Source organism: Parathielavia appendiculata (genome assembly GCF_033297405.1).
Source record: "Parathielavia appendiculata strain CBS 731.68 unplaced genomic scaffold N657scaffold_16, whole genome shotgun sequence".
NCBI classification, from domain to species: Eukaryota; Fungi; Ascomycota; class Sordariomycetes; order Sordariales; family Chaetomiaceae; genus Parathielavia; species Parathielavia appendiculata.
Genome location: NW_026944235.1, coordinates 224,090 through 246,708, shown reverse-complemented (window position 1 = coordinate 246,708; position 22,619 = coordinate 224,090). Strand labels below are relative to the sequence as shown.

At 56.7% G+C, this 22,619-nt stretch overlaps 5 protein-coding genes and 1 non-coding gene across 6 annotated transcripts; 4 read left to right on the top strand and 2 right to left on the bottom strand.

The window, feature by feature from the left end:
* The first annotated feature begins 308 nt into the window (after window positions 1-308).
* Window positions 309-1,905, top strand: N657DRAFT_674199 (isoflavone reductase family protein). Its single transcript, XM_062795732.1, has 3 exons — window positions 309-469; window positions 522-944; window positions 1,030-1,905. Exons 1-3 carry the CDS (start codon window positions 440-442, stop codon window positions 1,483-1,485), a joined length of 909 nt encoding a protein of 302 aa, XP_062644297.1. The 5' UTR covers window positions 309-439; the 3' UTR covers window positions 1,486-1,905.
* Window positions 1,906-2,302: 397 nt separating this feature from the next.
* Window positions 2,303-3,433, top strand: N657DRAFT_649024 (uncharacterized protein). Its single transcript, XM_062793642.1, has 2 exons — window positions 2,303-2,690; window positions 2,788-3,433. Exons 1-2 carry the CDS (start codon window positions 2,525-2,527, stop codon window positions 3,066-3,068), a joined length of 447 nt encoding a protein of 148 aa, XP_062644296.1. The 5' UTR covers window positions 2,303-2,524; the 3' UTR covers window positions 3,069-3,433.
* A 2,202-nt stretch (window positions 3,434-5,635) lies between these two features.
* On the top strand, window positions 5,636-5,727 carry N657DRAFT_t133. Its single transcript has one exon. It is a non-coding gene; the product is annotated as a tRNA-Glu (tRNA).
* Window positions 5,728-5,819: 92 nt separating this feature from the next.
* On the bottom strand, window positions 5,820-8,578 carry N657DRAFT_579567 (subtilisin-like protein; the record flags this gene model as incomplete). The annotated part of the gene is made up of 9 exons (XM_062789403.1): window positions 5,820-5,868; window positions 5,916-6,022; window positions 6,096-6,976; window positions 7,070-7,287; window positions 7,346-7,466; window positions 7,524-7,825; window positions 7,891-7,997; window positions 8,099-8,255; window positions 8,322-8,578. The coding sequence occupies 9 exons, from the start codon at window positions 8,576-8,578 to the stop codon at window positions 5,820-5,822; spliced, it is 2,199 nt and encodes a 732-aa protein (XP_062644295.1).
* Window positions 8,579-9,772: 1,194 nt separating this feature from the next.
* N657DRAFT_692996 (glycosyltransferase family 5 protein) lies at window positions 9,773-17,802 on the bottom strand. The gene is made up of 5 exons (XM_062797196.1): window positions 17,065-17,802; window positions 16,949-17,008; window positions 16,777-16,892; window positions 11,001-16,720; window positions 9,773-10,921 (listed from the first exon to the last, which is right to left on the bottom strand). The coding sequence occupies exons 1-5, from the start codon at window positions 17,425-17,427 to the stop codon at window positions 9,996-9,998; spliced, it is 7,185 nt and encodes a 2,394-aa protein (XP_062644294.1). The 5' UTR covers window positions 17,428-17,802; the 3' UTR covers window positions 9,773-9,995.
* Window positions 17,803-19,611: 1,809 nt separating this feature from the next.
* N657DRAFT_579578 (glycoside hydrolase family 13 protein) lies at window positions 19,612-21,334 on the top strand (the record flags this gene model as incomplete). Its single annotated transcript, XM_062789405.1, has 3 exons — window positions 19,612-19,831; window positions 19,891-20,718; window positions 20,781-21,334. 3 exons carry the CDS (start codon window positions 19,612-19,614, stop codon window positions 21,332-21,334), a joined length of 1,602 nt encoding a protein of 533 aa, XP_062644293.1.
* Between the last annotated feature and the right edge of the window lie 1,285 nt (window positions 21,335-22,619).

Genomic DNA, 22,619 nt, shown 5'->3' with positions numbered 1-22,619 from the left:
CATCAAGGCGGCTTCGTTCCGGCACGTCATACATGCCGCGCCCCACAGTGCACAACGAGCCGTCATGATCCTGTACAGTACAGCTCAGGGAAACGGTGTCTCAGCCAGGCCTCGAGCAGTCCCAGGCTTACAAATGCTGGACCCCACATGCCACGACAGCGAGCGCAGCAACGTGGGCTGTACACCCCACTTTTGAGTGAGCGGAGGTGTATTGATCCTTCTCGGCGTATGATTCGGATATTCTCAGCTGTCAAGGCTGCAAGGTCGACGTTGATGAAGCTATAAATGATTGTAGCCGCGAATTAGTACCGGTGTTGCCAGTTCATCGTTCGATCACTTCCACGTCGCCCTTAAGCTACCACTCTTCGGCCTCCCCCTCCCCCTTTGTGATAGAGAGAATCGGCAGTCACTTAACTCGGCCTTCTAACCCATCATCACCATGGCTTTCAAGACGGTTGCCGTAGTCGGGGCAAGATTCCACTCCCACCACTCCCCTCCCGACCCGAGCTGACATTCTGTAGGCCTCGGGCACCTTGGGCAGGCCCATCGTCCAAGCCCTCCTTGCAGCCGGCTTCCAAGTGACGGCCATCTCCCGGGAAACTTCCAACTCGACCTTCCCAGACGGCGTCGAGGTCCGAAGGGCGGACCTCAGCTCCGTCGCGTCCCTGACCAAAGCATTCGCCGGACAAGACGTTGTCGTCATCACGGTGCCCGCCCAGGAGTCGGGCAACCAAAACCAGTACATCGACGCCGCCGTGGCCGCCGGCGTAAAACGCTTGATCCCCGCCGAGTGGGGGTTCAACACGCGGCCGGGCAAGCTCAGCGCCGACCTAGCCGTCGTGCTCGGCGGCAAGACCAAGACGGTCGACTACCTGCTGCAACAGATCAAGTTGCACCCGAGCCTGACCTGGACGGGGATTGCAAATGGGACGTTTCTTGACTGGGTGAGTGTTGCCTTGATCTTCAAAGGTGTCCCCCGGCTTTGATTCATGTTATAACTGTTGGGGACTAACACCGAGACGAAAACAGGGCTTCGACCACGGTGTCTACGGCATCAACCTAGCCTCCAAAACCGCCACCATCTACGACTCGGGCGACGAGCCCGTCCCGGCGTCCACGCTCCCTTTCATCGCGCAGTCGGTCGTCGCCGTGCTGCAGCGTCCCCCGGAGCAGACGGCGAACCGGTACTACGAGGTCGTCGAGCAGACTGTCACGCAGAACCAGCTGCTGCGGCTGTTTGAGGAGGAGACCGGCGCCAAATTTGACGTGACGCGTGTGAGCACCAAGGACCTTGCCAAAGTCAGGGACGAGAAGCTGGCGGGGGGGGACGCGAGCGCTTTCTTTCTGGTGCTGTGTATCGGTACCTTTGCGGATGGGGCTAGGCAGGCGGTTAGGGAGGAGGATATTGCGAATGGGGAATTGGGGTTGCAGGCGAAGGGGCTAAGGGAGATTGTGAGGGAGTATGTCAAGGCGAAGGGTGCTTGATTTTGTGTGAGTCGTCAACAAGCGCGGGATTGAGACTCTGACTCCTTCGGTTGAGAAACAAAGTATGGAACGGAACGGCCTGGCTCATGAGAAGGCTGCACCGCAACGAGCAAGAAGGCCGGGTCCAGTTCGCTCGTTCCAAGATTGCACTATAACGCTCCCGCTCCTCAACACCCAGAAGTATTGGATGTAAGGTCGGAACAGGACCAGGCTCCCCAAGGCCATTCGATCGGCAAGGGAAACCTCCGGCAAACTCTCATACAGGCATGTGCCTGAGCTTTTGTTTTCCTTCTCATTCATCCCTTCATCCCGTCATCGGTTCGCTGAGGGTGGCGGTGAAAGAGGATCTGAGTGAGCTGAAAGTGCGCACTGATTGTTCCGTCTTACTCTCATCTGCTCAATGTAGTACACATCTCGTATACTCCATTACATCTTAAAATGTCCAACGATTGGCGGGTCCAACAATACTTAGCCGCCGACTCCCAAGTCCCGTCTGTGCATGTACAGGTACATTGCTCGTTACCGGAAAGTCGGGCACCCTTCACTTCGAAATGCTGTATACTGGTACATTACAGGAGAGCCGGGTTCCCTGCTATGCAGCCCGATACAGCAGCAGGTTCGAGGCTGGGTTGCTTCCCGCTGCCAAATCATATCACTCATCCCACAAGCTCTGCCGCCGATCCGGGTCAGCTGCTGAGTTGTTACCCGTCTCTATCCAACGCCACTCTGGCACGCCAAGCTCAAAGTTCGTATTTGCCTGGTGTAGTCTGATCAAGAGCTAGCGGTGTATTGGTATGTTGCCTGATTAGGTACCTACCTACCTTAAGCCAGGCTGACCACGATTCTCGGTTGAGTCCTTCAGATGCCAATTCTCGGTATGGCGGCACAGTCATGCTACTTACTTGGTATTTTGGTGGATGGATATAAAGGCACCAGTCGATGCCGGCAAAGTGAGCAGCTTGCTGATACCATTGTTGCCATCCCCTCCTGCGTCATCCAACTGTACCAGTGAACACTGGCACGCAAGACCACCACGACAATGAAGTATCTTACCACCCTCGCATCTGCTCTCGGCCTCATGGCCAGCGTCTCCGCCGTGCCCATCGAGGAGCGTGACGACGTCCAAACCGTCCACCTCACCTTCCACGGCGGCCCAGCCCAATACACCATGGCCATCCCAGCCGACGGCACCGTCTACCCAACCAGTAAAACCCCAGTTCCCCTCCTTCCCCTTAATGACGATAATTCGAACCCTGCCGGTCTCTCCTAAACAGTGTACTGACCACGACGGACCACGTGCAGACAACGACCTCTCAATCAACCTCATCGAGGCGCCCGACTACAACGCCTTCTCCCAGTGCAAGTTCCAGACACTGAACCAGGTCGCGCTCGCCAGCAGCATCTCGCCCGGTGGAGTCAACCAGATCCTCGTTGGGCCGCCCTCGCCCGTCACGGGCGTCAGCTGCCAGGGCATGTGCGTGCACACGTACGGCGAGTGCTTCCGCAACGGCCAGTATGTCGGGCCGTGCTGCTCTGGTTTTTGTGCTGCGAACCGCTGCAGGCCGTGGGTTAATCCTTCTTGAGGGGTCTGGGATGGGGTTGGTTGGGTGATGGTATAGGGGGGATGCGAGGTTCATATTGTGACTGGGTTTGTTTTTGAGTTTTCGCTGTGGATTGACCAAGGTACCTGATCGAATTGTGGGTTTTCGTTCGGTTGTCTGGAAAAGCCCGGCCCTGGATGCAACAAACCTAGAGAATGCAGTAACGAAGGAACAAGCGCTGAGCTGAGCTCTTATAAAAAGAGCTGGTCAATACACGCTTTTCCCTCTAAGGACTTTGTATTGATGTGGGGGATTCACATGATGCTCTGCTTGTCCAGGCATCGTGATCATTTCTCCCCCCTTTTTGGTGAGATATCGAACTCTGAATCTCTGAAATACATGTCGAGCAGTCTCAGTTGTTTGCCCTTGTCGCTGGACAGCCCTCGGCTTCCAAGTTGGCTGCATGTTCCTGGTGATGTTAAGTTGTCTACACGAACGGGGATCCCGGATTACAACTCGCGTACTTGTCAGGTACCTTTGCACTGAAACGTGTATGTTGCCAGTATATTACACCTTGTTCAACGTCGTGGGTAGGCCGATGACCACCCAGGGTATTTCTTCGTGGGAAACGGAAAACATTTTTATGCCTCTGCGGACGGAGGCTGCCCGAGTAGAGAGGGGCTCAATGTCCTGGGCACGTGCATGCCCAAGGTACCCAACTGTTGATGCTGGAACTCTTGAAGAACCAGAGCACCGTCCCGAGACTCCTGCCTCCAGCCTCCTGGCACCTTCCGAGTTCTACCATCAATGACACCACGGGTAGGCGATGGGAAGGTACCACCGGCACATGAGATTTCCCGGGGAAGTGGAGGGACTGGAATTCAGCTGCCAGAGACGTAGCAGAGAAAGCGGCCAGGGCCAATGTTCTCCAAGCTGTGCCTAACTACTCCTGGACTCGTCAGAGTTTCCGCGTGCCTCGTGCTTCCTTCACTTGTTCATCACCAATTTGCATTTCCCAGCACCACGGAACGCCAGAGGCCCCGCCCTCGACCGGTGCGTTCAGCTGTGTGCCGAGGCTATGGACAAGGAACCTCGTGACACGGAACCTCCGGATCGCGGGTCAGCGGACCCGAGGAAGAAGTGGAAAAGCTTAGGGTTCGATTCAGATGCGATTGATGACTAGGAGGACAAGTTGGACGCCTGGCTGAACGGAGAAGAGGAGACAGAGGGGCAGAACGCGCCAAACAACACCCTTCCGCCAGGACCTCAGTCAGCGCCGATGCCCCGACGAACAGCCCTTATGCCTGCTGTCCCTGAAGCATACCAACCACAAAGCCATGACCCAGTTCACGGAACCCCCTTCATGTCAGACTCGACACTCGTGGGGTCTGTCGAGCCCTCGGATCCCTTGATGACGGCACAACAAGCAGATTTGGGGTATGCAGCAACGGAAACATTCATGGCCCAGCCGCCTTCACCCGAACCGGCACTCCCTCAGGGCGGTTTGAAACACCCGATGATGCCCTTTGCTTCACAGCCTGAGGGATCCTCCGCCCCGCCAACGGCCGATCGCTCGACCACTGCTAGCCTGCCAGGGTCGCCAAGGGCAGCCGCCTCGCCGGTTCCAGGGCGCTTCCACGTCGTCGGACCACCAGATGGCCAGTACGTGAAATGCGAGTCCTGCAATTTTACGTTCTTAGACGTCGGGTACCATCAAAAAACAATGCACAACATTGATCGCTCAAGCCCACTGTTTACTACACCACTTGTCTGTCTAAAGTGCAACCGGGCCTACGACAAAGTGGGCATTTGGGAGGTATGGCGAAGGTCTCGATCCCTTCCCATGAGTCAGACAGGTTGGTGAGTGCTGACTGAGATGAAATCACTTTTGCGACAGAGTCATCTCAAGCGTTGTGGCTATAGATAGGTGATACAGAAGCCTCCTCACTAATCACGTTGCGCCAAACCGTGTTGCGGGAAGGAATACAGCAAGGCAAAAAGGAAGTCGTCCGAGGTATGGCCAATGTTCTCGACGCCCCTCGTTTGTTCTTTTTTACTTCCTTCTTTTTTTCTCTTCTCTTTTTGTGTTTTTTTATTACTTCCTTTGTGCCCGTTCTTCCTTCCTCTGGTGATGGAGGCTGACCGAATGACAATATCGTACAAAGAGGAACACATAGAGGAGTGTCAAAGGAATGAAATGAGGATCACCCCCTTAAGAGGACGACAAGTCTAACCCGCTGGAAATTTCAGATGAGCCCGACGAGGAGGACTAATACTTGGACTGGTACAGCGGTGATGGTATTAGCAACGAAGGTCATGGGTTGCAGGGGAGTTACTCGAAACCCGAGATGTTTTTCTCGGGAGAGGAGGCGGTAGTATCATGTTGACGGCATTGAATATCGATCAGTGGTAATAAAATATGAGCGTTGGCTTTGAGCACTTGTCTTTATCCCGCAGGTGTAACATGTTTGTTCTGTATGTGGTCTGGATAGGAACATGCAATGCTTGTTCAGGGGCAAAAGGGGAAAAAGGGGCGTCGTATGCGGTAAAGCATGTGTATGCTACAACCTACCCCCAGAGACAACGAATCGGAAACCATAACGATTTCATCGGGTATGGTGTAGCGGTAACATCGTTGACTCTCACTTCTCAGGAGTGACTGCTTCCTCAACAGCCCCGGGTTCGACTCCCGGTATCCGAGTAAGATGTTTTCTTTTACATTTTTTTCTTGCTCATTTCTTCTTGTAGCTACGTCAAAATACATAGAAGATACGCAATTCACTCGAATGCCGCTCAGGGCAAGCTCATGAACAAATCGAGCAGCTTAGGGTATATCGGGGACCTGCGGATGTCAGCCGTGATCGCAAAATAGGAGAAAACAAGACCTACCCCAGGCCTGTCACAGGATCCCACCCCTCCTTGACTGGAAAGCCGTCTCCTCCGCAGCCCGGGTTGGACCCTGTGGTGATGTCGGTAAACACCTCCGGATGCTCGTACTATTTATTCGACAATCCCATCGTCAGCACCCAAACTGTAGACAAAAGAGCAAGGCAAAAGAGGGGGACTCACCAAGACCTGGTGGACAAACCCGACAGTGCTCTTGCCCACGGCCAGCCTCTCCTCGTTGATCAACGTCAAGATGGACGCCCAAATCGGTGTCGACACCGACGTGCCGTGCATGCGGTTCGGATACCCCCTCAGCACGACCCGGAAGTTCTCCCCCACCGCCGCCACATCGGGATACCCCCTGCCGACCAGATTGAACAGCTTGCCCGGCCCCGGCGGCGGCCTCAGACTCGCAAACGGCACGCCCTCCGCATTCACGTACCCGGCCTCCGAAAGGTTGGCCCGCTCCAGGTACGTCCTGACATGCCTGTCCTGCCACGCAGGCCGCCCGAACACGTTGGAGAACCCGCCCCCCGAGGCGAACCCATCCGCCGCTACCTCGATCAACTTCCTGCTCGTTGCTGTTGTTGTTGATGTTGTTGTTGGTCCCTGGTTGCTGCTAGGATGAGGCACCGCCTCGGGCTCCTGCAGCGCCGTAGCGCCCACGCTGAGCACATACGGACAATTCCCCATGACCCGTGGCGCGTACACGTCCCTGTTCTCGCCCAGACACCCCGCGCGGGAATCCCACCGCCCACCACCAACACCATAGTCTCCGGAGGACTCGACTACGGTGACGCCCTGAAGCGCCAGCTTCATGACCTCGAGGCACTGCCGGCGCATGTAGTTGGCGGGCCAAGAGTGCTCGGTGCCGCTGTAGCTGATGGAGACGACGGGGGTTGGGCGGTGCGCGCCACACATGAGCGGGCCGTGGTAGCCGCCTTGGGAGGGCAAGGCGTTGGGGTTGGGGTACTCCGGGTCGCGGCATTGGGGGGTGGCGCAATTGCCCGTCTGGTTGAAGGCTGTCAGGTGGCAGTAGGATTCGTCGAGGGCGTCGTAGAAGGCTGGACAGGAAGATCAGACATGGAGAGTTAGTGTGAGAAACAGAGGTGAAAGGGTGGTTAGAGGGGGCTGAAGAGGAAAAAGGGAGACTGCACTGTTGAAAAAGCCTGGGTACTTGCTGTCGGCGCGCAGCTGGTCTTGCTGGTACCACTCGTCGTCGGTCTGGAAGAGGACCGTCTTCTGCGGCCAGATCAGGGGGATGGCCACCTCGAAGTCGAGGTCGGCCTCCTCGCCGGCCTTGGACGTGTCGTTGGTTGGCCCGTAGGCGCCGTTGATAGACCGCAACTTGGGGTGCGTGCCGCGAGGAACCCAGCTGCTATTGTCAGTCCTTGCTCCTGACAGATATCTATGAGGAAGGACAGGGAACGTACGGGGCGATGTACCGCCAGTACGTGTCGAGATCCTCCTGGCTGTAGTGCTGGTTCAGGCTCTGGAAAATGCCCAGCTCGTTGCCTTTCGTGGCCTTGGTGCCATTCGGAATTTGGTACTGGGCTGTGGAAGTCTGTTAATATGGTCATTGCTGAAGTTTTGAAACAAGTCAGAGCCTACCCCTGATGCAGTGCGGCGTGATTTCATCGCTGCATGGCCCCCTCACCCGGAACATGCTATTGTCATCGTCTGGGTCAACCGGATGGCTCGGGTGGCATTTCCTCCTGCTCTTCCCTTTGCCTTTCACTTGGTGCAAGTTGTTCATCTTTCCTCCTTTCCTGCTTTGGCCGCCGAGATCCCCCGTCATGCTGCGCCGGCCAACCGTCTTCTTCACAATTTTCTCCCCATAGCCGCCTGACATGAGTTTGATTCCAGGGGTGATGTAGTCGATGTGGTGCGACACATTGCGCGGGACATGGTACCTGGACTGTCAGCGGAGACGACCTGATTGATTACTGCACACTTCGTTTGAAGGGGGGAAACTGACTGAGAACAAGCAATGTTTTGGATACCCGTCCCGACATGCTCAAAGACGTGATAACTAGTAAGGAACAGCTCCTCGAGTTCGTTTGCAGGGGCGTCAAACTGAATCCACTATCTCGAAAGCCCATGAGAAGTCCGTGTTAGCAGTTTCAGTTTTCTTTGCTCCCCGTTACTCGTCAAGGCTATGGCCCCGGAAATCGACAGAAGCTTACCTGTTTGTTCGGCGACATCGAGAGCCTCCCCTCATCGATTCCTGCTGACACGAGCCATCGTTTGACCTGGTCAACCGAATGGCTACGTGGCGCGAACAAGTCCACCACCTGGCTCCGAGACAGGTGTTTGCCGTAGTTGGGAGACCGCGGGTTGGATCTGCATACCATGTAGGCAATTCCCAGTTCGACAGTTCGATTTGGACAATACGTAGGGTTAACTTACATATCCACCAGCAGCTCGTGCCCGGCGGCCACGTTGGACTGCTGTAGCCCAATCCGCACTGGGATCGTCAACTCAGCATCCACGAGCTCACGCTTCACCCATCCTTGTACGTGATGGTGCTCTTGTCTTTCATGGACGACGTGTGAGGACGGTATTGCCCCTGACATTCTGTCCCGGGCACCGACCCGCCCACCTGAAGCCGGCAGGACGGGGCCGAGCAATGTCGAGATTCCCAATAGAGCACGCCGGATGTGCATTTTGAATGTCCACAACCACCTGCCAAACAGTCCCAGCGACGAGAGAAATAAAGGATGGTTGACGTTTTGGCGCGCAGGAGAGACGCCATTTTGAGGAACCCGAGGTAGGAACACTTACACAACTGGACCGTCCAGACCACGGTGGCGAACCAAGCAACGACGAGACCCGCTGATTCTATTTTGGTCTCTTCCACTAAGCAGTAACCAGCGTGGCAGGGATATGAAAGGATCAGTGCTAGTCGGTCTCGGCTTGGTAACTTGATATTATACAGGCACTTGCGTCCCGGATAAAATACTACCTTTATTACGGCACCCGGTCCAGAACCCAGCGCCGAGGCGACGCTGCAGCCCGAACTGCCCCCGAGCCGAAAACGGCGAGGACGACGTGTTCCGAGGCCCGTATAGGGTGGTAATGAGGCTCCTCCCCGCATTTGACTTCGTACCATCCGCGGCTCTCCCGTCCAGCTTTCGCTGTGGTTGCTGGGTTGCACCAATAAACGGACGCAGAGCATCACAGTGGCGAGTTCCGGGTAACAGATTGAACGGTTCCTGACAGTGTCGGTGGTGAGAGCAATATAATATGCACGTGGCAGACATTGTCGTGCACCCCTGACCCCATGGTCATTGGCAACCGAAGTCCCAAAGACTGCGGGAGTGCGTTCATATTGGTAGCACAGTATAACCCTCCCACTGCGGTCGTTGTCGTAGTGATCCGGTTTCCAGTATTCTCCCTGGCCAGACTTCTGGAAGATTGCCGACATTCAATGGTTGGGATACCGTCGGCGGGAAATAGGTCAGCGACCTCATGGCCACAACCAAGACGACATGCACTTGCTCGGCTGGAATGAGTTGCCCACGCGGCATCGCGGAAGAAGCAGTTCCATGTCGACCATGTGTGCCCATGTCTAGAACTAGGACTCGACGAACAATCGACCGATTCCTGGATGCGGTGGACTGAGGAGGTAGCGGTAAGCAGCGAGGTCGCGCGGCGAGACGAACTCTCCTGGAAGATAAAAGAGACACGCCACAAAAACTCCTCCACAGACCGTGAGTGTGTGTTCAATGTTGTGTGTCTCTAGGGCGCCAGTGAAACAGGGCAACTCGACGTCCGCGTTGTCTGGCACCAGCAGTGAACACGAAAGAGTGACCCCGAAACCCCGGTGAGCAAGTTGGATGGCCCGGGACGGCCTGAGAGCCAAATCATACTGTATTCGGTCCATTCTATTACATTTGTCTATATCCGTACGTGATCATATCGTCACATTACACCCAAAAAAAAAAAATTTCGCATCAACGATCAAAAGAAGGTAGGTGGTATCCAAACCGTAACGAAACCAAAACACAAAAGTATCCGCCGCCCGCCTGACTCCAAGTTCCACACACATGTGCCATCCGCCAGCCCCACGACTTGGGACATTTACGGCTTCGCGACCTGCTCCTTCCGGAAAAACTTGAAGAACCCGATGGGAATAATCAACTGGAACCCAAGACACACCCAGAAGTACGGGCTCGCCGCCCCGGGCATGACGCCCTGCGAGAAATCGGGGAACGTCGTGTGCGGTGAGAGCGCGTTGGGACTAGTCCCCCGCGCCAGCATGGTAAAGGCGCTGCCGACAATCTGCGCGCCGATCAGCACCGTCAACACATGCTGCCGCGTCAACGTCGCGAGCAGCATCATGCCCAACCCGACGCCCTGGATGTTGTCCAAAAGCCCCAACCAGAGCCACAGACACCTCGATACAATCGCCGACCCCACGGGCCCGCCCGCCCACGGCAGATACCAGCCGATGCCGCTCGTGCCCCAAAACTCCTGCGCCCAGCGCGGCGCGCACAGGCCAATAGCAAAGATGGGCAACAGCCACGTGTGCTCGTCGGAAAAGTACGAGAAGACGTAGAGGACAAGCGCCCAGAGCCCGACATAGAAGCCCAGCGCGAGCAGGAAGATGCCCCATCCGGGCACGTGCTGCGTATTGAACAAGAACTGCCAGCTGCGGCCGTAGGGGGCCGACAACCAGTAGTTCTGCACGATGATCATGACAAAGAACCAGGGGACGACCTTACGGCGATACAGCGAGATGTAGAAGCCCGGAATTTTGGCGGGGGACTGACGGTAGAAGTCGGGCAGGCCGAGGTACAGGACGACGCCGATGGCCCAGAAGACGACGGCCATGGGCACGGCGACGACGACGGCCTGCGGCACGTTGGACGTCCCGACGAAGACGGTCGCTGTCGGGTCCATGTTGGCCACGATGGAGCCCCAGTACCAGAGCCCGATGCTGTAGACTTGGGCGAACCCGGACACGGTCAGGGCGCGAGTGATCCATTGCTTTGTTGGGGCGCCGCCTGTTTTACGAAATCATGTCAGTTCTGAATGTACATCTCGGGGAGCGGCGCGGAGGACGGGGGAGATAGGCAAACTCACCTTCATCGCCAAAATTGAGCGCAAACGACAACGCACCGCTGCTGGCGCCGGCTGCGTAAAAGCATGTCGCGGCAGCCTCAAGCCTGTTGGCGTCACGCCAGTCTGGGAGGAAGGGTGCGATGCCGATAAACAAGAAAGCAAGGCCAAAGAAGAACCACGGGACCGAAAGCGCGTAAAGAGATGGGAGGTTCCGCTCCATTGCCCAGTAGATGATCGAGGTCGCAATGTACGTTGCTGCTACCATGTACAGCTTCTCTGGCGTCTGGGTGGTCTCGCCCGTGAGGAGGACGATCTGGTATGAACTGACCGAAATGATCTGGCCGAGGGCAAGGAGGAACGAGTAGATGGGCCAGTCTCCGATGCGGAAAGAAAGGAACTTCTTCAGTCCCGTGGGCGCCTGGTACCCTTCGCCCAGCAAGAACTCATCATCCACGTTGGTAGGCGGCGAATGCTCAAACACGGATCGGGCCAAGCTACTCGGCGTCATGCTGCGATGCCGTTGCCGTCCTCGGCTGACGACAGACTCGTTCCGCCTGTCGCCGTTCCTCGACGCGGGCCGGCTGCTCGCCGGGCTGTTCATTCGCGACTCTCGGTGTCGGCCCAGCTTGGCGTCGCGGTACCTGGCGAACCACTCTTTCTCGCTCTTTTTGAGGAACTCCTCGATACAGAGGTCTTTGGCCGAGTTCTGGGCCGTCAGGCTGTCGAGCATCTCGTCGAACATGGCATAGTACTCGCCGTTAGAGTCGTTGAAGAACTGGTCGACCTGCTGCAGCTTCAGGTCGTGTCTGTCGCCCACGACGTCTGGGAGGCTCAGCAGGCTGCTGTTGCGGTGGGATTGTCCGAGCGTGGGGCGAGGCGGAGCCAGGCCGTGGTCAGGAGTCAGACCCGGTGAGGGCATTCCGTCCCTTTGTGCCCGAATGGCAAAGCTGTCGACACTGACGGTGCTGTCGCGCGCGCTAGGGTTAGCGTAGAAGCTCCCGGGGCCTCCGATAGAGCTCGTTGTGGAGTCACGGGGCGAATTGGATCTCCCTCCCATCCACGGGGCTGTTGGCGTAGGCAGATCGGGTCCAGGGCTCATAAGGGACCTTGTTGTCGGGTTCGCGGAAGGCGACGGCGGCACCAAGTTCGTCTCCGGACCGGGGCTAAACACCGCGGACCCTTGGTTGTCCACATAAGTCACCGTGCTGCTGGGGGAGGTCGGCCTTGGGGAGGTCGGCCGTGAGCCTGGCCGGCTGGGATTCGGACTGGGAGGGCTGAGTGCGTCGAGCTTCTTTTTCCTCGCCTCCTTGTGGTGGATCCGGATGGACTCGCTGTAAAGCTCGTCCAGCTGCTTGATCCACTGCGCGACAGGGAAGCGCTGCTTGGCACTCCACGCTCGCATGAGAGCTCGCTTAGAAGGCTTGCACTCGAGCGCGGAGATGATGGCCTGCTTAAACTGCTGCAAGAGATGGGATGGGGTCATCGACTCGACCGTGTACCAGAAACCCGGCATCTGGCCCAAGCCACCGACGCGTGCTCCCACACCCAGGGCGCCCTTCCTGCCGAATTCGACGGCGACCAGGCCGAAGGGCTCGTCACGCGAGGGAATGAGCGCAAATTCCGCGCCGCTGAAGATGTAGGGCGGGAGTTGAGTGAACTCGGGTTTGCTGAACACCCTCTTAGGGTACTTCTGCATGAGCTTCTGCAGCTTCAGCGCTGCGAACCGGCCGTAGAGGTCGATGACTGGTCCGATGCAGATGAGCTGGGTCTTGGGATACTTCTCCAAAATGCTGGGGAAGATATCGGCGATGAGGTCCACACCCTTTTGCAAACTCCACCGCCCGACGAACACAAACAGCTCGGCTGTAGGGTCGACTTCTAGCCCAGCCCACTCCTGCGCTTGGCGTCTGAGGTCCGCCCGCTTCTCTTCGAAGCTCTGATCTATCTCGACCTTTCCGGACTGCTTCGAAACGTCCTTGGTGGGGTCCCACTCAGCCGTATCAGATGGGTCGGGATTCGGGAGCTGTCCGATGTTCTTCAAGCTCCAGAAGATCGGGTACCGCGCGAGGGAGCGATCGCCGTACTTCCTGGATACGCCAACGGCGCCGAATCCACGCTGGTGGATCCGGAGGTAGCTCGCACCAGCGTGGAGCAGGTTGAAGACGGAACCGTACTGCACGTAGTCCTTGACCACTTCTGGCGGCAGGTTAAAGACCTCACAGACCTCTTTCTGTTCCTCCGGTGTCCGCATCGGCCACATGCCCTGGAACTCGGCATTGTGGAGGGAGAGACAGCAGGGAATGGTCTGCGGGAGGAGGTAGAGCGGAGCAGCGGCGCCGTGGTAGTCGTTGATGTGATAGATGTCGACCGGGAACCGGCGGATGGTCTCGGCGATACAGTAGTTCCACGCGGCATATAAGATGGCGCTCTCGATGTCGTCCATGCGCGCAATGTACGGGTCTGCCTTGGTCTGCTTGCGGAAGATAGGGGCGTCGAGGATCACGTAGGTGATATTCTTTGCGGTGTAGTAGTAGACCTCAATCTCGTACGGCTGGCCCATGACTTGGACAAACATGGATTCTGCCTGCGTCATGCGATCGAAAGGATAGTCGACATCGCCAACAACGGGAACGACCCAAATCAGGTCCACGTGGGTAAGCGCGGAACCCATCAACTGGGCCATGACACCGAGACCACCAATCTTGATCTTGATTTTGAAGTCGTCGATGTTGTACTCCATGGAGGCAATGAGCACGGTCCGCCGACCGCCGGAGGCGCCGAGGGGAGCCATGGCGGCACTGGGGGGTGGCGTCGGCGTGATGGCGCTCATCTCGACCCCGCCCTTACCAAGAGACTTGAGGTCAAGCTTGGAAAGGTTGCTCAGCCCCAGCGGCATCCATCCCTTGCTGGTGAAGCCCGACTTGTTGACCTTCACTTGATAGAAGCTGCGCATGTAAACCCAGCCAGCGAGCACGGCGGACAGGACGGGCAAGACGGCGAGCAGAATGAAGATGATGATCTGGGTGCCGACATGCCCGGAAGGGATGTAGTCAAACCGCCAAGCCGCATCATTGTAGACAAGCTTGTAGGCCAGCGCTGGCATCGGAGGCGGTTGGGTGATGTTGATGACGTTCTTTGCCAGACTGCTAGGAGGAAGGCGGTCGACAATGCCGTCGTTGTCAATGTCCCCGTAGATGGCCGTGACATCCGGTTGGTTGTCCGGATTGATGCCCCAGATGTTGAGCTGGAAAATGGCGGGCCATTCGTACATGAAATGCAAAGTCCACTTATGGTCAGCCACCAAATCCATGGATCCGGGCAGGCCAGCATCGTATCCCCACTTGTTGTATGGGCCATGGATCCTGATGTGAGGGAACACGCGTTGGAACGGCACATCACTGCTGTCCGAGTGCTGGACGAAGGCCGAGGAACCCAGCGGCTTGCTGTAATATTGCACCGTGAGATGCTTGCCAGGCCATTTTTGCAACTCCGTCCCTTTCCAGTCGCCGATTGCGACGCTGTCGGTGACCTGGGCTTTGCCGTTTGCGGAATTGTACTCCGTCCAAGAACTCCAATGCGAGCCCCAGTCCGTGCTGTACCGCCAGTGAGTGGCACCAGCGGCGTTATGCTGGACATACATTGTCCCGCCTTCTACCGAGAGAAGACTGCGGGAATAGTTTGCCGTGGGGAAGACCACAGGGTTGTCGGGCTTGCCAAAGCGGAGGAGGAAATGGTCGGTTATGTTCGTGGTGGTTCCGCCTGCGGTGGCGGCGTCCTTGCCCACGGTGATTTTGACAATGCCATCCGGGACTTCGCGCAACCTGGTTTCCAACCTCCACGCTGACTGGAGGGCTCCCGTATACGGAATTGTGTTCTTCCGCGGGATTTCCGAGCACGAGGGTGTGTCAAACGTGAGATTCCGACTGCTCACGCCATCCATTACAGCCACGGCAGACAGTGCGTCCTTGACGGAATCGCAGTCCATATTGACGTTGAAGTCGATGTAGATAGGGTCGATGACACCGCCAGCGTTTGTCGAGTCCAGGGACACATCATGACCAGGGGTTCCATTTCTCGCGAACTCGCCGGCGCTGAAGAAGGTGATCATTGGCGCCGGCTGCACCCAGAACTCGTCCCTTACATAGGCGCGAAACTCGTACGGCGCGAGTGTGATGCTGCTTCGACAGCCAGCACTTTTCTTTGTCCCAGTGTAGTTGTTGGGCCGCACAGAGGCCTCGAGAGTGATGGGTTCTTCGTCACTGCTGAAAAGATTTCTGACCTTGGTTCCCTCGTCAAAGGGTGAAATGAAGGCGGATTCCTTATTGTTGCAGTCGAAACGATAAGTCGTCTCGTTCGGTTGATTGTGGTAGACGAGCCACACTGGCGGATCTGTCAAGCCTTCGGGCTGCACCGCAGTGTAGAAGCCACGAGCGACGCTCCAAATGCCGAATTCTGTCTCCTGAGTGCTGCCATTGAGCAGTTTGGACTCAGTTTGCTTGGCAAGAGTTTCGAGCTGCCAGCCTTTCTCAAGCACCGGGAGGCGTTCGCGAAGAGCAAACATGTGCCGAAAGATGTTGCGGACCGGTGCAGAAGGGTCGCGGTGGTCCCGGGCAACGCCCGGATCCTCACATCCCCTGCGTCCCTTTCCGGCATCGATAGGCCAACCGACGTATTGTCCAACAGTGAGTCCAAAACAGCCGTGTGCTTTCCATGCCGGGGAAGGGGCGAAGGCCTGACGACCATAGACGTAGTTGGAGGCCGTACCGTCCAGCGCATATAGTTCTTGCTCTTCGCCGTAGTACACCAGAGGGGCGCCGGGCAACAGGAGGGTGGTAATGAAGTAAGCGAGGAGCATGCGCTCAGTGCCCTTCTCGATGGCGGGCCAGCGGAAAACATCCTGGTTGGTGGCACCATACAGATGGCGAGGGTCGAACTCCCCGGTGTTGGCGTTGATGAAGTCGTTGGTGCGCACCATGTACTGCCAGGCCTCGACCCAGTCAAGCGGGAGGTCGTAGCCAGCTTCGAGATTGCCGCTCAGGCCGAGAAAGCGCGTCATGAAGCGATAAATTGAGTAGTGGAACGCACCGGCATCAAGAGCGCTGTTGCCATGCTCGCGGATGAACAAGCCGGATGTTTCGGAGTCGGACTTGTTAACCAATGCGATTGCGTCCTGCCAACCAAAGTCATCCTTCACAGGTTCTCGACCACGACCCAAGTAAATCGATCCCAGGGTGTTTCCGGCCGTGATTTCGCCAAACACAGCGAAGTTGTCTTTACCGATTTCGCCGGCGCATTTGCGCATCGCGGAACTGAAGGATGCTTGTGCATCAACCGTGACCTGGACGGCCTTGTCGATACGAAACCCGTCGATGTCCAAAGCTTTGATGGCCATGCAGGAGAAATGCTCAAGGCGATCGGCAACGGGACGATGCCAATCGCGGAGACGGTCTTGGACCGATGCGAACTTGGCCAGTTGCCGCTTCCAGTCAGGCCAGACGCCAAAAGCCTCAATATCACCATACTGGTCGAAATCGCTGTTGTAGCAGCCCTTGAGGCCCGGCGGGTTGATGCGGGTGCCGTCTTCGTACCAGAACTGGGGATAGTCGCATGTCGCGTTGTACTCGTTGCCGATATCGAAGTCGAGGTAGCGCCTTGGACCCTTCCATAACACCCTGTGTTCCTCCTCGCGAAACGGCGTGCTGTCGTTGAGGTAGCCTTCAAAGCCGATCAAGTCGCTCATCCTGTACCCTTGTCAGAACCAAAAAAGATCTCTGGTGAGAGGGCGGGGAGTGCCTACGTCGCCATGGTATTATCCAGCACCACAGCCATGTCGCGTTTATGGATCTCGTCGATAACATCTTGCCAAACCTTGAGGGTGCCGAAGTGCTTGTCGAGGAGGGTCAAGTCGACCGGCTACGCATGGAAGTTAGCACCCCGAGAAACGGCGAGGATAACGTTGAGCGACGTACCGAGTACGAATCGGCGCCCCATGGGAGGTTTATGAACGGAGACCCTGCGATATAGATGCCCTGGGCGTTGTCAGATGCTGCCATGTTCGGTGTCGGCACGAAAAAGGGCACATTACCTTGCACCCCATGCCGGCGATGTAATCCAAGGAGTCCCTCAAGCCCTCCAGGTCCCCGCCAAACCGGAGCTGGGTACTCATCATGTCGGTCTCGTAAGCCGTGCCATTGATATCATCGTTACTGGGATCGCCATTGACGAAACGATCCAAAAAGAGTGTGTAGATGGGTACCCTCCAATTTTTTGGAGACGGGTAGTAGCTCTCCCGTACTGGACCCGAGTACTGGAGGGGGCTTTGGGCCGATCGGTTGGTGTTGATATTCCAGTCGGCCAAACTTGCGTCGAACTTGAGGCCGGAAACGAGGGAAGCAGCCGTAGCAAGTGTGTGTAGAAACGTGCGAGAAAAGAAGGACGGACGAGTCATCGTCACTCTCGGCCCCCTCTCATGGGGAGCGACACGGCAAGGCAAACGAGAGACAGGCAAGCAAAGAAACGACAAACGCCAACGATATCCGTACCACTACAAGGCCGAACCGTAACACACAAGAGCGAGAGACGATGACATGAGTGTGGAGGAGAAGAGACACACCCCAGGGCGGAAAGGAGCTTGGTTCATGACAAGCCCCTGGTCTCACAAACCCACAGCAGAGCGGCGCCACTCGGCCAGCCAGCTGAAGCCAGGAGGCGGCACTTTTCAGGAGAGAAGCCACTTGTGGTTGGGTACACTTCCCAACTGGGATTGCTTCCAGAGCGGATGCGGTATCGACCCGCTCGGAACGCGGACGGGGAACGTTCAGGCGGGGCCCGTCAGCCCATTCACGCCTCAGGGCCGGGATGTTGTCGGCTGGCAAGGAGTGTGATGGCCTGCAATACGGGCGGTCGTCTGCCCGTCTGACAAACGACGGGGAGACAGCTCAGCCTTGCTGCCTCTTTTCCACGGTCGCCGAGACGGGGATGCCGCGGTGTACATAACGTGCGGGATATCTCGAAGCGTTTGGCTCTGTGGCCATGCTCGTCTGTCCCTAGCGACTCGAACCAGAGCAATGCGCCTCCGCAAACAGATCCCAGACGGGGCTCCAGCGAGGGCGGTTTGAGGTAAACGTTGGCCGGCCCAAGTTCGGATCGTGGATTGCAAAACCTGCGGTTGCGGTGGAGCCACGCCTCCTTCTTTCGCCTCCTTTGTTCCATCGCGTTCTCATTTTACCAATATGGGGGGCTCGGGTGGTGCCAAGGGGACCCACGGCCAGATGGGACGCTCTGCGCGATACGAGGCTCTCGTCTGGCGCTGAGTAACCGCTCTGGCCGCTCGAGGACAGGCGAGGTCGATGTTAGGTTGGGCCGATAAGGCAAATGAAACAAATGGCTTGCACATCTTGTCGCTTGCATATCCTCTGCAAATCACCCGCCCGAAGGTTCCAGGCCCAGGCCCTGTGGGTTAATACTGTCCGAGATCATCGTCGTTTTGGCCGTCCAAAACACCCTCAAACAGTGCCCAGGCGGGTTTCTCAAGGGGCTTCGATGTTCTCGAAAAAGGGGCTCCTCGTCGCCTCGTCGTGTGTCTGCTTGTTCTTCCTCGTTCGCTTCGATTTGCTTCATTTGTCGTGTCGTTAGGCGGAGAGTCGGGGCCCCCACTTGGCAGGGACAAAGCAAGGCTCCTGTGCGCTCGGTCCCACATGGCGCCTGCCAAGCCGTAGCATGAGTGGATCATCTGAGAAAAACTGTTCAGCGGCTCCACACCTCAAATTCTTGGGCAAATGCGATTGAGATCTGACAACCGCCCTCGTCGACTCCTTCCCGTCTGCAGAGAAATTCGTTGATGAAACCTGGAAGCACCGTCACACAAGCACAGAAAAGGGGCGAAGCACAGAGTACCAAACTACCGGTAGGGCAGCCATTCATTACCACAGTAGTGGTGCCGATGCCCCCAATTGTTGTCTTCCATTTAAATAAGATCGTTCTTTTATTGCCCAGATTGTGCGTTCCAAAATGACCCAATTTTGAAATTTCCAACTATCGGCAACAGCTGCAACACAATTCGATGGAAGACTTTCAGCAAGGACCGGAAACCCTGAGGACCAACCATCCAGTTCGCTCGTCAAAACTGCGTCCGCTTCCACCAGTGATCTGGCGGACTTTGCAAGTTGTTGCAGAGCTGGCATTGACGTTATGATTGCACTGCCCAGGACCTGGAAGGGCATTGACCAGTGCTTCCCCAGTGTCGCCCCCTGGACCGATCCACAACCCAGCGCGATGATCAGGTGTCACCAATGGCCTCGGTTGCTTGCGGTGACCCGCTGAGCCAATACGAGCCGGAAGCCCGGGGCAGAAAGGGGAAAAGGGGGACATGGGCATCCACGAGGCCTGCATCTTTCCCCAGACTTTCTCAGCCGTGGTACCTCCCTATCTGCACCTCAACTGCTAGCGAGCACACGTCCCGTACCTCAACGGCGACATCCATTCCCTTCAACGTCATCGCCCTGCGTGTCATCACACTCGTTTGTTTTATTGCTGTGTTGTTACCGCCTGATGCAGTGAGAGATCAAGGAGGACGCCATCTGCTGTGATAATCCGACCCCAGTCACTCGTTGCTACAGCCATTACAACAACCATGCGCACCTCGATCATCGGTGCCGCCGTCGCGACAGTCCTGGCCTTCGCCGACGTGGGCTCAGCCGCAAACGCGACCGAATGGAAGTCGCGCTCCATATACCAGGTCATGATTGACCGCTATGCCCGCACAGATGGGTCGACAGACGCGACGTGTGAGATGCATGAGTTCTGCGGCGGCACATGGAAGGGGCTCTTGAACAACCTCGACTACATCCAGGGTGAGAGGTCCCCTGGCACGGTTCGTAGTGGCGTGCGGCTGACCAACCGGTTCATGCAGGTATGGGCTTCACTGCCATCCAGATCAGCCCCATCGTCAAGAACATCGACGACGACACATCCGCTGGCGCCGCCTACCATGGCTACTGGCCCGTGGACAACTACGCCCTCAACGAGAAGTTCGGCACCGAGCAGGACTTCAAGGATCTTGTGGACGAACTGCACAAGCGCGACATTCTGCTCATGGTCGACGTCGTGGTCAACCACATGGCCCAGGCCTTTGACAACGTTGTCCCTCCCAAGGTCGACTACTCCAAGTTCAACCCATTCAACGACGAGAAGTACTTCCATTCGTACTGCAACGTGACAGATTGGGAAAATGCCACCAACTACCAGGACTGCTGGCTTTACCCCTACGGCATTGCTCTTGCCGACTTGGCCACCGAGAAGACCGAGGTTGCCGACGAGATGAACAAGTGGGTCAAAGAACTCGTCGCCAACTACTCGATTGACGGCCTTCGTATCGATGCGGCTAAGCACGTCAACGATGAGTTCCTCCCCGCCTTCGTCGAGGCCTCGGGTGTGTTCGCGCTTGGCGAGGTGCTCACTGGCAAGCCCGATGACATGTGCCGCTACCAAACCCTCGGATTGCTCCCGGGCATGCCCAACTACCTGGATTTCTACAAGCTCAACTTGGCCTTCAATGGTGGGTCCATGGTCAATCTTACCGACATTCGCAACGAGGGTGCCTCGGCCTGTAACGACACTCTTGCTCTCGGCAGCTTCATTGAGAACCACGACATGCCCCGGTTTGCCAGCCTCAATGACGATCTGGCGCTGGCAAAGAATGCCATGGCCTACGTTTTGCTGAACGATGGTATTCCCACGGGTCAGTCTTGCTCGCGTCGCCTGACCCAACTTGCTATAAAAATGCTAATGTCGTCGATGCAGTCTACCAAGGTCAGGAGCAGCACTTCAAGGGCAACGGCACCCCCTTCAACCGTGAACCCCTGTGGGATTCCAAGTACAACAAGTCGGCCCCGCTCTACACCCTCACCTCGACCTTGAACAAGGTGCGCAACAACGCCATCAAGCGGTCGTCTGATTACATCTCGTCGCCCTCCAAGACTCTGTGGGCCGACGTCAACCACCTCTGCCTCTCGAAGGGCCCCTACGGCAGCCAAGTTGTCTTTTGCATCAACAACAAGAGCAGCAAGGGCGACAGCTATCAGGTCAGCGTCGGCGGCTTCCAGGCAAACGACAAGGTCGTCGAGGTCCTTACCTGCAAGACCAGCACGGCCGATGCCACCGGCAACGTCACCATGTACATGAGGCGAGGCGAGCCCAAGGCTTACGTCCTGGCCTCTGTGCTCAATGGCACCGGGATCTGCAACACGACCGTGGAGGATGGACTGGAACAAGGCAACGGGGCAGGTGCCCTGGGTGCGACGACCAGCATGCTTCTGGCCGCCGTCATCGGGTCGGTCGTGGTACTTTTGGCTTAAGAGGACACTGGAAAGGGGCTTGAGACCCAATGGGTCATGGCCGTGGGAGTTGGCCTTTTCGTTGCGGACTCTTGTTTCCTCGAGGCAGGCCCAGCTAATTCTTCAAATACATGCATTTAATGACTTCTTTTGCACCTCCCCTTGCTCCGCCTGACCAGCTTCGGTCCGGTGACTCCTGAGAACTAAACAAACAACTGACGCGCACTTCGCAGCCCCTTCAAGCCCTTTAATGGCGCTTCCGTCCACGCTCGTCTTCGTATAGAACTCGAATCTAGCCAATCAAAACTGGACCCCGCCCTGGGCAACCTGATTCTCGTCCTCCACATATAAATACCACCAGCGTCAAGCAATTCACCGCCAGGAACGGCACCAACGCATCGACAAGAACCGTCAAGAAATCATTGCCGCGAAATCCACTTCAGCAGCTCCACACTGAACTGAAACTAACCGCATGCGTGCCCAAGACGACAAGCTGATCCGGCAGGTCGGCGTGGTGCTAGTCGACCGTGTATGTCAGCGTCACACGGTCTGGTTACCTGTACCCACGATGCCACTGAGTCGTTGAAGGTGTACCACTTCCCGCATAGCTTATCTTCTTGGGCACTTCCACAAAAGGCCGCGCTCCATTAGGCTAGGTGCCTTCGGGTCCAATTCGTAAACCACGCCGCGGACAGGGCCCTTGCATGGTAAGGTAGCTTTTTCAAACTGAAGTGGAAGTCGGCGCACGAGGTTTCCCGTATCACCGGATCGGTGGCTCATCGAGGCAGCCAAGATCTCAGAGGCAGAAAAAATAAAGGTCCGGGTATCGGTGCGTGTCCGCTGGAACGACAAGAGAGGCTGAGACGATGGCACGGTTTAACTGGAGAAAACGCCGTCCTCTTGACCTCAAGAACTGCATATGCTGGAGGAATGCGTAGCGGTGCAAACCGGACCCTGACGAGCCGAGATATACTACTCACGTAGATGAGCCGTTAATATCTGGCTTACGGAACGAGGGGCTTATAAACTAGAGTGGCTCATCAAAATAAGTCGCTCAGAAAGGTAGGAGCGGTGGATAGGTATCCAGCACAAAAGGTAGGAGTGTTGGATATCTAGCGGCTTAGGGCTGTAAGCCGACATGTCACTAACCGTCAACCAACAGCTCAAGCTCCTTGGAGCGGTTGCAATTCGTATGCCGGGATATATAGCGATTTAATACCCTTGAGCCGTTTGAGTTTCTAAGCTTCGGCTGTGCGCGCCCAAGTACTGGACAAGCTAGATGCCTAGTGGAGCTTACAATCTTCAA